This window comes from Phascolarctos cinereus, unplaced genomic scaffold, assembly GCF_003287225.1.
Source record: "Phascolarctos cinereus isolate Bilbo 61053 unplaced genomic scaffold, phaCin_HiC Scaffold_3;HRSCAF=262, whole genome shotgun sequence".
Taxonomy (NCBI): Eukaryota; Metazoa; Chordata; class Mammalia; order Diprotodontia; family Phascolarctidae; genus Phascolarctos; species Phascolarctos cinereus.
Genome location: NW_027555736.1, coordinates 148153022 through 148168797, shown reverse-complemented (window position 1 = coordinate 148168797; position 15776 = coordinate 148153022). Strand labels below are relative to the sequence as shown.

The 15776-nt window shown below is 35.2% G+C and overlaps 1 protein-coding gene across 1 annotated transcript in view; it reads right to left on the bottom strand.

Moving 5' to 3' along the window:
* The window catches only part of PIAS1 (protein inhibitor of activated STAT 1), a 153831-nt gene that overhangs the window by 92161 nt on the left and 45894 nt on the right, over window positions 1-15776 (bottom strand). The window contains exon 2 of the mRNA XM_020982527.1: window positions 10582-11026. Coding sequence (XP_020838186.1) covers window positions 10582-11026 — 445 coding nt within the window. The remainder of the gene's footprint in view (window positions 1-10581; window positions 11027-15776) is intronic.

The following is a 15776-nucleotide window of genomic DNA, read 5'->3' as shown; positions in this document are numbered from 1 at the left end:
TGCTCAGGAAAACTCAAACATGGTTCTAAATAAAAATTACACAATTCTTTAGATTTCCTAACCTGCTACACCCAAATATTTTCAAGAAATACAGACAACCACAAAATAGCTGTTCGTTAACTGGAGAATGGCTAAACATTCCCCAGTTTGGTAGATGGAAGGAATGGAATATTACTATGCTACAACACAGCAGGTACTTAAAAGGAGATTTTTCTGTAGGGCTATGGGAACAGAGTACACAGTTAAGGCAATCCACAGTGCTTTCAGGGGGAAAATGGTGTTTATTTTGGTCATAAATGGTTGTCACTAACATAAGAATCATTTTAAATTACTCTTGTATCAAGAGAGCAATTCTTTTAAATGGCACTGCTGCATTCATCATCATTATGTTTTCAACTAATTTTAGAGGTAAAGCAAAGAATGATGTGTAACAGACCTGACAAAGTCAACTAGAAGAAAGCCTAATTAAAGAATATGAAATGTCGCTCAACTCATAAAGTGCCGTGCTTTATGTCCATTACCATTAACTTACATTTCTAAACTGAAATGACTTCAACAAACTCAGATCTACCATCTGCTTCAGGTATCTTGGAACCTGAAGGGCTGACACTTTCCACTTGATAGGTTAAAAGCTTAACAAAACCTGAAATGGGCCACTTTCCCACATGACTGATGGAAAAGAGGATTTCACAGCGTAGCCTTTAAGAATCATATAATTTTACATGAAAGCTCCCTTTTGCTATTCTCTTCGAGCACCTTCTGCTTTAAGGGGGGAAAAAAAGGAGCAACTCAATTTTAGCATTCTATACTAATTTAGTTATTGGGCTATCCCAGGCCTAAATCAAACCACTTGCTTCCAGAGAGGAGCCATTAATTATTTTGGTTGTTATAGAGGAGGTCTTGTCTGAATTTTGTATATACCACCATGCTACTACATAAGAAAAGATAAAAGAGAGTGATGATGTCCAAGTCTAAATTACTGATAGCCTATTCATCATGAATGGAAAAAGATAAATCACGGAGGCAAAATACAATATTTTATAACCTTTGCTCATAATAGCAATGCCACTATATTCTATATGACAGGCTTAAAAGTATTTTTAAAAGGCAAGATAACAAAAGTTTTTATTGTGCCTCTTTGTATATATGCTGTAAATTACATAGCTGAGTAACACAAAAGATGACCTATGAAATAAAATATTTGGACCAAAGCACTGCTTTGAAAAAAGTTATTGTTATCTTTCATTTTGTATCACCTTCCTTTCCAAATATATTCCTCCTCCACCCTCCTATTTCCACCCTTGTCTAAGAATCCATCCCTTGTAAAAAAGGCTAAAAAACCAAAAGGACCCAATGTTCTTATTATTTCACAATATTCCACTTCACAAATCACACATTATAAAAATATAGATTATTAGCCATTACCTAAATTTGATATTCCATTTCTTTTGTACACTTGTACAAGTCTTACCCCGTACCTAGAATATACTCTCTTCATTTCTACCTCTAAGAATATTTGTCTTTCCTTCGCCACCTCCTCTATTAAGATTCCCCTAATTTATACTGTTTCTGATGCAAAGTGAAGTGGGCAGAACCAGGAGAACATTGTACATGGCAACAGCAATATTGTAACAATAATCAATGGTGAATGACTTAGCTACTCTGATCAATACAATGATTCAAGATGATTCCAAAGGATTCATGATGAAAAATGCTACACAGCTTCAGGGAGAGAATTGATGAACTCTGAGTGCAAACTGAAGCATTCTCCGCTCCCTCTGTTTTCTTTATTTTCCTTGCCTCTTTGGGGGGCAACATGATTAATATGGAAATACCTTTCGCATGACACTTCACATGTATAATGGATATCATATTGCTTGCTTTCTCAATGGGCGTGGGAGGCTTTGGAGGAAAGTTGATAATTTGGTACTCAAAAATTAAAAAAAAATAATGTTAAAATATAAAATAAATATTGAGAAAGAAAATTTTTAAAAAAGACTCCCCTTATTCCATTAGTGTTCTCTCCCCCACCTCAATCCTACCTAAACTATTAGCATCTGTCTAGACTTTTATCTCCAGTAAAACATAACTTAATAAAGGCAGGGACTTCAGTTTTGCTTTGTATCTTAACATAGTATGCTGTACACAGTAGGGACTTAAATATCTCTAATAACTCAAATCAGTTCAAACTGTTTAATAAGATGCTATGAAAATATTTCCAGTTTTGTTTTTAAAAAACTAGTTCCAGAGTCCTTATGACCAAATGAATGCTGATAGCAGCCAGAACTGTTTATTACAGGTTTCCCTGTGCCCTTAAGTTCATATAATTAATTGCCATATAGAAGTAGATCTAGACATTAGAGTGGATTCAATCCCACATATGGCAATAAGGTTGAAATGGGCTCTGAAATAAAATCTGGATTCCCACCTATAAGCCATGGAAGTAAGTGTCAAGTTATTGGCTCAAAAGAAAGCAAGAGCTTTATTTCAGAACGGCATTCATCTCTACATTTTTCAAATTTAAAAGAGCCGATGAAGGAACTTCTCATCAAAATATGATTCCAAAATATACAAGCCAGTGAATATAATCTAATATATATGCCAATGAATATAATTTATCAGTGGCAATCTGTGTTTTAACAGATGAATACAAATTACTCTAAGAAATGAATGCTGGGGGCAGCTAGGTGGCGCAGTAGATAGAGCACCGGCCCTGAAGTCAGAAGGACCTGAGTTCAAATCAAATTTGGCCTCAGACCAAACACTTAACACTTACTAGCTGTGTGACCCTGGCAAGTCACTTAACCCCACCTGCCTAAAAGCAACAAAACAAACAAACAAACAAATAAATAATAAAAAGAAATAAATGAATGCTGAACATCTTTCAAATATGTCTAAAACAGATTTCATTGTCTTTCCCAAAAAACCTTTCTTCCAGGCTTTCCTATCTCTATCTAAGCCACCAGTCATGGCAGTGGTTAGTTCAAGTAATGTTGGCTGGTAAATTATATTATCTTTACTCTCCCTCATTTCACCCCTCACATACAATCAGCTGATAAATCTTACTGATTCAACCTTTACAATATCTCTCATATCAGTTTTTTTCTCTATTACTCACAAAGCTATCACTCTAATTCAGACCCTCCTGACCTCTTGCCTGGATTACTGCAACAGGCTCCTAACTGGCCTCCTCTAACTCAAAACTGTACCCTCTCCCATCCAACCTCCACATAGCTGCCGAAGCAATATTCCTCAAGTGCAGGTCTGATTATGTTATTGCCCTGTTCAACAAACTCCAGTGGCTGCCTATTAATTCTAGAGCCAAATCTCATAGAGCCTTTTATATTCCAGCCTCAACTAAAATACCGTCCTAATCACACATCATTCTCCCCTTCATGTACTAGCCTTCATCCTCACATGATATTCCAGTTACTGTCTGACTGTGCCTTTGGGTAGTTTGTCCCTGATGGATAGAAGGTGTGGTCTCCTCACCTCCACTTCTTAGAATTAATAGTTCCCTTCAAAATTCAGCTCTAATGCTCTCCAATATTAGGTCTTTCCTGATCCCAACTAGCTTGTTTTCCTCTTCATTACCTTGTAACTATTTTGCATATACTTATATGTGTGCGTGTTATCTCCCCCAATAGAATAAATTCCTTGAAGGCAAAGAATAATTTTTTTTCTTTGTACCTTCAGTACCTAGCACAATGCCAGGCACACAATAGATGCTTAATAAATGTTTGCTGATTAACTGAAAAATGCCATAAAATATGTGATGCTATAATACCTAAAATCTGTGAACTTTAGTTTTCTCCTAGGTATAAATGACATTTAATGGTTAGAATATTCAAAAGGAATAGATTTCACAAGGAGGAAGTAGAATGGTATATTATTAGTATAGATCTGTATATATATGTATGTACATATGCCTGTATATGTAGATGTCAGACATGATACATACATATACATGTATGCTAATGCCACTCCACTTCATATATCTATGCGCGTATAAATGTATATACACACACACATGTAAACAAACACACATAGATATGTAACAATTTAGTGGGGAGGAGGCTACTCGATGAATTGGCAGATGTGATTACTGCGCTGCTGCCAACAATCTTTGAAAAATCACGGTAAATGGTGAAAGTATCACAGGACCATAAACAAAGAGTGTCTGATTTTGCTTTGTTTTTGTTTTAAAGAGTAGAGGGTAGTAGAATATTTGAACTGGTGAGATCGGATTCAATTCATGGCAAAACTGAAAGATACCACTATTAAAAGAATTTCTTGTATTTAAAAAGGAAAATGGAGATCACTAAGAATCAATAAGAGTACATGAAAAGTAAGTCAGATTACTCAAAAAGATTTCCAAAAGAATATAGCAAACTATCAGTTATATATAAAGAATCCAAATCACTAAAAATAAGAGAAATGAAAATTAAAATAATTCTGAGGTTCTTTCTTATACTCAACAAGTTAGCAAAGTTGAAAACATGATGGAAACAGTCAGTGTTGGCGGTTTGCAGGACAACAGGCACACCAATACACTGTTGGCGAAATTGAGTTGTTCTAGCAGTTTTGGAAAATAATTTGGAATTATGCAAGAAAAAATCATTAAGTTGTTAACAAATAGTACAAGTATGTAATGGAGTAGGATTCAGAAGCAGGGGAAGACGTGTATGAGCTAGTTGTGAAATAAACAGAATCAAGAGACAGATATACATGCAATGACAACAGTAATCATTCAATAAACAAGCATTTATTAACCACCTACTCTATTCTAGGCACTCTTCTGGATGCTGGGGATGGATGCAAATACAAAGAATTAAATAATCCTAACTCTGAAAGTTTACATTCTAATGTGGGAGATGACAAGTACACATATAAGCATACATATAACAAATATAAAGATAATAAAATGTAAATAAACACAAAGTAGTTTGGAAGTAGGCACTAGCAGCTGAACGGACATCAGGAAAGGCTTCATATAAAAGGTAATGGTTCAGCTACATCTTAAAGGAAGAGACACTATGAGCCAGAGGTGAGGAAGGAGTACATTCCAGATATGGAAGGACGGCCAGTACAAAGGCATTAAAAAAAAGGGAGAGAGAACGGCACATGTGAAGAAGAGAGAGAAGACCAACTAGCTAGATCACAGAGCATATGAAGGGAAGAATGAGGCTGAAAAAAGATTGCAGCCATCTTGCGAAGAGTTTTTAAAGATAAACAGAGGAATTCATATTCTATTCTGGAGGCAATAGGGAACCAGTGGAGTTTATTCAGTCAGGGAGTAACATGGTCATATCTTCACAATTAAGGGAAATCATTGTTGTAGTTTTGCAGAGGATAGACTGAAGAGAAGAAGAGATCCTTGGGAAAAGGAAACAAATGATGTAGTAGATGGAAATCCTCTTCCTTGCTTCCCCATTAACAGAGAAAAGAAGGCACCATCATCTTCCTAGTTACCCAAACTCACCATCCAGCTATCATTAATCCTCAACTCATTACACTTTCTCTCTACTCCACCATATCCAATCTGTTGCCAAGTCCTGTCTCTTCTACCTCCATGACATCTCTTACATACATCCCCTCCTCTCCTCTGACACTGCCACCATCCTAACAGGCTCTAATCACCTCATGCTTGGACTACTGCAAGAGCCAGATAGATGGTTAGCCTCCCTGCCACAAGTCCATCTTCCAATCAGCTGTTAAATTTCTCTTCCTAAAGCACAGGTCTGACCAAGTCACCTCCCTATTCAATAGACAAATACCAGCTATTCCCTATCACCTCCAGGAAAAAATGTATTTAGCTTTTAACCCGGCCCCTTCCTAGCGTTCCATTTCTCTCTGATCCAATGACACTGACCTTGTTGCTTCTTGTACACATTCATTAACACCTCCTGACTGTAGATTTTCACTGACTGTCCCCAATGCCTGGAATGTTCTCCCTCCTAGTCTCTACCACTTGGCTTTCCTAGTTTCCTTTAAAGTCTCAGCTAAAAATCTTGTCTTCTGCAAGCCTTTCTGGTCCCCTCTGAGATTACTGCCAATTTATCTTGTATATATCTTATTGTACAGAGTTGTCTCTACCAATAGACTGTGAGTTCCTTGAGAGCAGTGATTAACAATGTCTACAATACGATAAGTGCTTAATATATTATTACTGACTTTAAGTAAATGGCAGCTAAACTTTTCAACTCTAAATCTATGCTTCTAAGATATCTGGTATGCTACAAGAAAAATATCTTCCTTTCTCAAGCCAAACTCCTTGGTAGTTGTGGAGGCAATGTCTCCATTTTTCCACTTGCTATATTCTAAACCCTCTGCAATTTGGCTTCCAATCTTAGTCACTGCTATTGCTCTTTCTAAAGTTACCACAGATTTCTGAATGCCAAATCTAATGATCTTTTCTCAATTCTCATCCTTCTACACTTCTCAGTAGCATGTGACACTAACTACTCTCTACTCCTGGATATGCTCTATTTTCTGAGTTTTTGTGACATTGCTGAGATTTGACAAATGAGAAAATAATGTAAAGTGCTTAGCTCAATGGCTGGCACACAAAAGATGTTAAATAAATGCTTGTTCCCTCCCCTTCTTCCTGTTGTCTCCTAGCTTTCTTTCAAGCTACATGACCATTACTTCTCAGTCTCCTTTTCTGGGTCATCATTCCTGTCACAATCCTTAACTATGAGTGTCCCCTTACAGTTTTGTCCTAAGCCTCCTTCTCTCGACATTCTCTTTATGTCCTTTGACCTCATTAGTTCCCGTGGGTCCAAACATCATCTCTGTACAGAGCACTCCCATATCTAAATATCCAATCCTTGTCCCTCTCCTGAATTCAGTCTAGTATCACCAAACTTCAATAAAGGAAAGGATATACCACAGAGGAAAACTGATGCAAAAACAAAAAGCAACAGTAAAACAAACAATACCATGCCAGGCTACTGTCAATCAATCAATAACATTTATTAAGCATCTACTACGTGCCAGACACCATGCTAAGCACTGGGAATACAAAAAAGCGGTAAAAATAGTCCCTGTCCTCAAAGAACTTACAATCTAACAAGGGAGATAACATGCAAACAAATATAAACAAAGCAAGCTATATACAAGATAAACAGGAAACAGCAACAGAGGGAAGGCACTAGAATTAAGAGGAGTTGGGAAAAGCCTCCCCTAAAAAAGGGGGAAAAGCCATTGGATTTGGCAACTTCTTAGTCTCCTCTCTCTTGAGAGAAGTTTTGGTGGTATGATAAGGTTGAAAGCAGGACTATAAGGAGTTAAGAGAGGAAAGTGAGGGGAAGGAAAGTGGAGGCATTTTTTATAGATGGCCTTTTCAAGGAGTTTAACTACAAAAGGCAGAAGACATATAGGATGATAGTGGGTATGGAAAGATCAAGTAAGGGTTTTTTCAGGCTACCAGACACATGCAAATGTTTGTAAGCAGTAGGAAATGAATCAGTAAAGAGGCAGATATAAAAATAAGTGAAAGAGTATAGATGACAAACAGGGCAATTTGTTGGGAGGAGATGGGATGGAATGGGATCATTTCAGCAAGTAAGCATATATATTTTCTGTCTGTATACTTGGGCAACACAATCTTTTTTCCTTAAACTTTTTTCTAAGTGAGTTTTCCATTAAATCTTTTTTAAAAAAAATCTAAAATCAGAGTATTTCCAAGTATTGAAGACCTCCTAATTCCAACTTATTTCATATAACCCTCTAAAAACACCATCTTCTGGCCAAATTGGACTGCTGGTCATTTATTTCCCCCCTCTTCTACCTGCCTATATTTGTGAAAGTTATCCCATTGGAACTGTTTTCTTCTTTCAAGGTAACTTCAGGGGCCAATTCCTCCAAGAACCATCCTTAATTGTCCTAGAAGTACCTCCTCCCTTTCCAATTTCTCATTTATCACTACTTGACTTCTCCTTTATGTAAGCACATAGTACAATTAAGCTTTTATGCCTTCCTATTCATGTATGTAGCCATTTATTTGTATGTTGTCTTTCTCATTAGTTTGCAAGTTCCTAGAGGATAGAGACTGTTTTTGCCTTTCTTTTATAACCCAGTGCTTACTTAGCACAATGCCTGGCACACAGTAAGCACTTAATGCTAGATGATGAATCTGTATAAAAGCCTTTTCCCCTCCTTGACTGAAAAGTTCTCTGAGGACAAAGAACAGGTTGTTTTTCATTCCAATATCTCCAATGTCTAATATAATACATTGCAATTCAGGTCAATTCAACAAGCATGCATTAAGCCCCTATAGTATGTGGACATCTCCTCCTATGCATTGTTTTTAATCTCTCCTGATAAATAAGATTAAAAAAAGTTATTAAGTATATTAACAACTAACCAGAAGGGGACATAAGAGGATATTAAACAGAAAATTCTAACAGGAACAGAGAGTAAAAACATTTTCAGGAATCATCAAAATGGATTCTCATGAGATGTTTGCTTTAGATTTCTTAATATTATATTCTGAAGACACATTTTGTGCATTTCTATATTTTATAAGTTCAAATCAATAAAAGTAACTTGTATTATTATTTAAGCAACATAACATGACAAGATATGAATTATGATTAAGTCAGACTACGTTGGCTAATGCATGAAAATGAATGCAGAATGCCTTTAACACAACTAGACGTCACAATATGTATAATTAAAATATTTTAATATTTTAGGGATGAAGCGTATAGTACAGTGGAAAGCTCACTAGATGTGGAGTCAAGAGTACTTAGGTTTGAATTCCAGCTCTACTACTTACTACCTGTATGACCTTAGGGAAGTCACTCAGTGATTCCTAGCCTCAACTTCTTCATTTGCAATATTGAGAGGGCTGGACTAGATGATTCTAAGGTCCCTTTCAGGTCTAGATCTATGATCCTATGAATTTTAGAGAGTCAGTATGGTATAATGGAAAGAACAATAAATGTGGAGATATAAGACCTGAGTTTGAATTTCAACCCTAACCCCCACTCTCTGTGTGACCTCGAGCATCTCAGTTTCCTCATCCACAAAATATAGGGGACAGTGGAACAGACTGTCTCTGAGGTTCCTTCCAGCTCTAGACCTATAACTTTCTTAGAAATCTTTTACTTGTTTTGGGATGCGGCTCTCATTAGCTTAATAGATCTTTTAAACTGTTCAGACACTAAAGGATAATCAATATGTAACTGCAATCTTAATCCTATGATACTCCTTTCAATTCCCTTTCAGACTCTGAAAAATTGCATTTATAGTAACTTTTAAGCAAATAGGATCTATTTCATCTATTAATTAGTTTAAAAAATCTATTTCAGATTATATTTCAACTGTACAAAAATCAAATATTAGGGTCAAAGATCAACTGATTATATTGTCAACTGGTATTTATAACAACAATGAATCAGAATTTTGTTTTACAAAAAGTCCAGCAAATCATCTGAAGGTTGGGAGCTAAAGGGAAAAATAAGCACAATTATAATCAAACAAACAAACAAAAACCAAAACAAACAACACCACCACCCTCCCCCCACCGCTGTACTTGAGCAATTTTAAGATCGAGTAGGAAAGAAAGCAGAAATGCTAAAAATTGTTCGCAGAATCTTCATTTATTCAAATGAGTTATAATAACTTAAAAAAAACCCTACCCAGCTAAAATATAGCACTTTAATATTTCATAAATCCAATTATCAGTATTATAGAATAACAACTGTTTAATGATATAAAAATAAAAGTATTTTAGTAATCTACCTAGGTAAGTAAGGCAATCAAATAAAGCCAGCTATATTTAATACAGAACAGTAATATAAAAATCAAAATTCTAAATTCAGATTTTATAAACTATGACACAATGGACATAAGAAAGACTAAAAAAATTCAATGAATATGATTTCACTGTACTTGTTATATATAACTATGACTCTGTATAAGAAGCCAACATATGGCTATATCTACCTACCAATCCACACATACAATTTGAGAACTAACTTGAAATATTGTTTTTGTTAATACAGAAGCTCCAAGTTTGTTTAGATCATATATGTAAATACAATAACTTCTATTAGATGATTAAAACCATTTATCATCTGTTATAGATGTCATCAAATCTTAATAGTAAAAAAATGAATCCAGAAATTGGTATTAGCAGAAACTGATTTAAAACAACATTATTTAGTTAAACTTTTTAATCACTAAAGCTTACATACATAAATATTTTAATAAATGGTTTTAAATATTAAATTCTAGGTTGGTTTTCTTCCTGTATTTAATCTTTTTAGTGTTTTCTTTTGTCATCAACTACCACTCTTAACTATTGACCAGAAGCAGATTAAGACGTGTTTGATTACATCTTAAGTCAAACTGCCCTCCTAAAGAATAAAAATTCCTAAGAATTTTTCACACATTTATTTTTATATAAAGTTAAAAGAAGTTCTGATATTTGTGCTAAGTGTTAAAACTTAACCAAATAAGTTTTCATGGATAACTAATCATGATCACAGAATGAAGCAGTCTAAAATGAAAAAATTCCCCCAAAGAGATCAAAATAATGCAAATCATTATTAAAGATCACTGAAACCTTACCTAGACTGGTGGGTTTTATCAGTTCATCCAGCAAATCATAAAATGGTAATTTCTGAAGTTTTATATCCGGATGGACAGGGTGAAGAGCAGATGTAAGATGGGGTAATTCCAGTTCATGTTTAGGTCCCAGAAGAGAAACAGGAAGTAATGGTGATGTTGCAGGGTGACCATCATAAGTAAGTTGTGGAATGGTAGACGGAGATAAAGTTGCTGGCATGGGACTTGAGTGTACATTGGGGATAGATAAGTCAGCAGGTGTCATAATTTTCTGGGGAAATCTCCGCCTATAGAGTTCTTTAATTTTCATTTGTACAGCAGGACTGCAGCCAGCCTTTAACAAATGCAGTGCTTTTGTGAGAAGTTCGTGTTTACGCCCGTGCTTGTTCCTTCCGGCGTAGCCCAAAAGTACTTGCAGTTCAGAAACTCTAAGGCTCATAACCATTTGCTTGAAGACAAACAAAATGCAAAGAATATTAGTATTGCAATAACTTTATTTGCAACATTAAACTTTGTTTCCGATTTGGATATGTCAAACTTAAAATTCAAGTACTTAAATGTTTAAAATCTGTAATTAATATTTTTAAAGATACTGCTTCTGCCCAGAACTAGAGATTTTAAACCAAGGACTAACACAGAACAACAATCTCTCCTATATTTCCCTGCTACAATCAATTCATCAACTACTTAAGCAGACATTACTGTCCAGCACAGCGTTAGGTGCTATGGGGAATACAAAAGAGATAACCACATGTCCTCACAGAGCTTAGAAAATAATGAGAGAAAACATAAATAAAAGGTAGAGAAATATCTATCTATCCATCCATCTATCAAAGACCAAGTGCTAGATTACATGGTATAAGCCAATGACTCTCAAACTTTTTTGGGGGGGAGGGGCATGGCATGGCACTCAGTATTCTTTAATAAGAAGCACACTGAATGTTTAAGTTGGCAACACTATGGGAGAGTCGAGAGACTCACAAATGCGCAGTTTCCCTTCAGTAAGAGCAGCTGTTTTTGTTGAGTTCTTTGCAAGTTCAAGGTCTGGCATATTTTGAGGATATTGTGTACCTGTAATAGGCAAGTTTTGTTTATTTTGTGAATACTATACTTATCATACTTTGTATGCTGGACAAGTAAAATTTATATTAAACAAAATTAATTATTATAAATTTTCTTTTATCTGAAGTAATATAATATTAAAAATTTCATGGCATACCTAGAGAAACTCCCACAGAACACAATTTGAGAACCACTGGTATAGACTATAAGAGTGCTGAGAATTCACCAAGTGAAAAGTTAGAGAAAAATATACAGAACAGTTTAAACTTCAGTGGCTTTCCCATACTCTAGCCCTCAAAGTGACCAAACTTAAAAGTCAAGACTAAAGCCACAGACATAGAATCACAAACTGTAATGACACACTTTGTAGATTTTGCACACTTCGGGCTTGGCTTGAAGCTATTTCTTCCTCTCCTACCAATTCTTCCCTTGCTAACACTCTCCAAAACCCATGGCCGGGATCCTTAATAGTTCTCTCCCAGGTGGTGGCCATGATAAGTGAATGAAATAGAGCAATAACTGTAATCTTGAATACAGTACAGATACATTCAAGACAGAAGTACAGGACTCGGGTATAAGGAGGTAACAGGCATACTCAAGCATATCTTTGGCTTTGGTATTTCTGCCACGAATGATCAAGGCAAAGAGAGTAGCAGAACTTAAAAACAATGTCACCAAAAACCTATAAATCTGCCCTTCTTGGAAAATAATTTGGTCGAATATGAAATCATCTACAATTTGGAACTACCTGGAAATCAAGACTTGATACATCAATTATAAAATGTTATTTAGTTTTTTGGGGAAAAGACATGTTTGCTGAAAGCCCCAGGAAACGATTTTGAAAGAAATAAAACTTTCAGATTAGAAATAAAGGATTATTAAACTAGATAACTTAATCTTTAATGAAACAACCACACAAGATAAATTACAAAGAGCAAATAAAGGCTTAAAAATGCATTTAGATCAGCACTGGTCTAATTCATTTGGAGTAACAAGTACAATACATAGTTTGTATAGAGAGCAATTTCTTGTCATACAGCTCTGTTTTGAATTACACATAACATACAATCCAGCAATCAGAATAAACTTAAGAGTTGACATTTTTTGTTCTGTTTACCTGGGTAAAAGGAATTAAATGTAGCATGTTTATCATGCATTTTAGTGGAAATACACAACATTAAATCATATACAATCAAATTTGCTTGATAGTCAAAAACTAGCTACCATAGGTATAAACCTGACAAAACTAAAATACACTTCTAGTTGCCTTTGAAGTATGAGTTGAACAAAAACAAATAACATTTAAAATGGAGTGAAAACAACTTTTAACATAGAGTTTAATTTAATATGTAGCCCCTATTTCCAAGGCTCAACATTTTGGCTATAAGAAAACTTCGTATTATTATAAAGAAAGGGTTATATCTGGATTTCAATTAGCCACTGTATTTAGTCATAAGTGAAATAGTTCTATTTTCAAGGATGGCTCCCTCTATATTCTTCTAAAAAGACTGTAAAAAGCTAGTTTTGTTTTGTTTTTTAAATAAAAGAGGATACATCTCCTGACAAAGAAGTGCAGGTTGAGACTTTTTTTTTTGACATGGCCAATGAAGGATTTTGTTTTGCCTTTGTTACATGGGTTTTGTTTTTCTTTGTCAGTTTAATTGTTAATTGAAAACAAAAAAACCTTTTAATTAAAAAAAAAGAGGAATAGGTAGTATTAAAAATCTGTAACATTAAAACCTACAGAAAAACACAGCAGTCAGTTCACAACATAAATTGCTAAAAGAGGAAAATTAAACATTCAAGTACATTTTAGACACTGAAATGCAATGCATTTTAATGTCATGTGTTTAAAAACTCCATTTATTAGGACTACAACAAAATGAACATTTACAATTAAAGAATAACACCAACCACTACTATATTATAAATAATTACCTCAGCAACCAGTATTTCTCAGCATTCTGCTGATCAAGTGATGCAGTTCTCAGAACCCTGATGTTTGAGGTAGGGGGCTGAGGGTGGTAAATCATAATGCCTGGACAGTTTACATACCCTAAATGGAAGAGCATTTGGTGACTAAAAAGACCATCCTCTTTATATCATAGAAGTAAGAATATGCAATAAATATCTCATAACACAAGTAGGGTTGATTATGCACTGATACTTGGAGTACGGGAAAATGTGGCCACCTGCCTGCCTACTCTTTGTCTTATTCCTTCCTCTCTACCAGTCAGTGTTTTGGCAGGTTAGGAACTACAAAAAAGCCTGTGACACTTTGTTTTAGTCAAGATCGATAAGATTATCAAAAATTAGGGTTCTATAAGGTCACAGGACCACAGATCTTGAGTTAGAACGGGCAGTTTTTTACATGTGAATAAGTTGAGGTCCAAGGAGGTTAAATGATTTGCCCAAGGTCGTACAGATAGTACTATCTTCAGAGATGGATTTGAAGTCAAGTCCTCTGACTTGATAGTGCTTTTTCTCATAATTTAGGCATATGTGGTAGTGATGCCATCTGTAAATGGAACGGTAGTAGGAAGGGGCTGGATAACAGGAACTGGGGAGGAAAACTTTATTTTCTGCCAACTCATCAACAAAATACTAAATTAATAGAAGATTTTACATTTTTCAATTTAGAAAAAGCACAAAAGCTGAGCACTAATGTTTTCAGCAATAAGGTCAAGTCATTTTACATGTGTTAAGAAAGAAAGGCTGTGTACATTAATAGATGCATTATATTTTTTGGGGGGTATGTAATTTTATTCATGCAGGGAGCTCCTGGTATGGAAATTCATGGTCACACAGAGTAATGTAAAGGGGCAAGATTTTTTTCTGTCAAATTGTAAAATTCTACTAGCAAAATTTCACCTCATTTGTTACATATATGAATAGGTAGATATGTATACATAGCCGAGACCATGGCAAACCCCACTGCATTATAAATTATTATTTATTATAAGTACTGTTAACATTTCTATAGCATTTTGAGGTTTACAGAGGGCTTGCCTCAGAACTGTATGAAGTAAGTAAAGTAAGATATTATGTTTATTATATAAGTGAACCTCAGAGTAGTTCAACAACTCGCCTCAGGTCACATGGCTAATATGTGTCAAGGCTAGGGTTTGCCCAAGGTTTTCTGAACTCAAATCCAATGTTCTTTCCACTATGCCACAATACATCTAAGCATGTGCATACTTACTCCTAGCTTACAAATATAAAATCACACCAGGCTAAGATAATAAGATAAAGAGATGTAGGCAAATAGAAGTCAAAGCAAAATGCTGGCCAATACATCTGGAAAGAAAAATGCTGCTTTGCAGAAATGGTAAGAGGTGAAGGGGACACCTCTATCTCAGATGAAAAACAACAAAAGACCAGGAACCATGTTTGTGAATTTAATGGTTCTATAACTATTATGAAGATTTTTAATAAAGGCCTGATTTTATATGGATATTAGCCTATTGTAAATGGCAAAAAAGCTAAAGAAAAAAACTGGTAAGCAATCTAGCATTAGTCTAACAAAAGTAAAAACAATCCAATTCAATAAGCATTTAATAAGCAAATTCTATGTACTAGGTACTATGCTAGGTGCTAGAGACATAAAGACAACAACCAAAGAGTCCCTATCCTTAAACAAGATTACATTATATTAGGGAGAAACAACACAAACACAGATAAGAAAATGCCAAGTATGCAAAAGAGCAAATGCAATGTGATTTCTGAGGGAGAGGGAACTAGTAAATGAGAGAGTGAAAAAATCAAGACAGCCTCTTGTAGACAGGAAGCTGATTCTGGAGATGTGCCTCAAAGAATTAAAGACGTCTTCAAGGCAGAGATGAGGTGAGAACACAAAATAACACAATATTAAATCAGGAACAAGAAATACATATGAGACCAAAGATAATATACATATGTATAATAGCTGTACATTACAGTTCAGGCCTTCATCAGTTCCTGCTAGGACTACTGCAATAGACTCCTAATTGGTCTTCCTACTTCAAGTCTCTTTGTGTTCCAATCCATCTTCCACACAACTGCCAAAGGCATTTTGTGAAAGTCTGACCACACATCTCCTCTACTCAAACTATAGGGGATTCCTATTACTTCCAGGACCAAATGTTTGGCATTTTAAG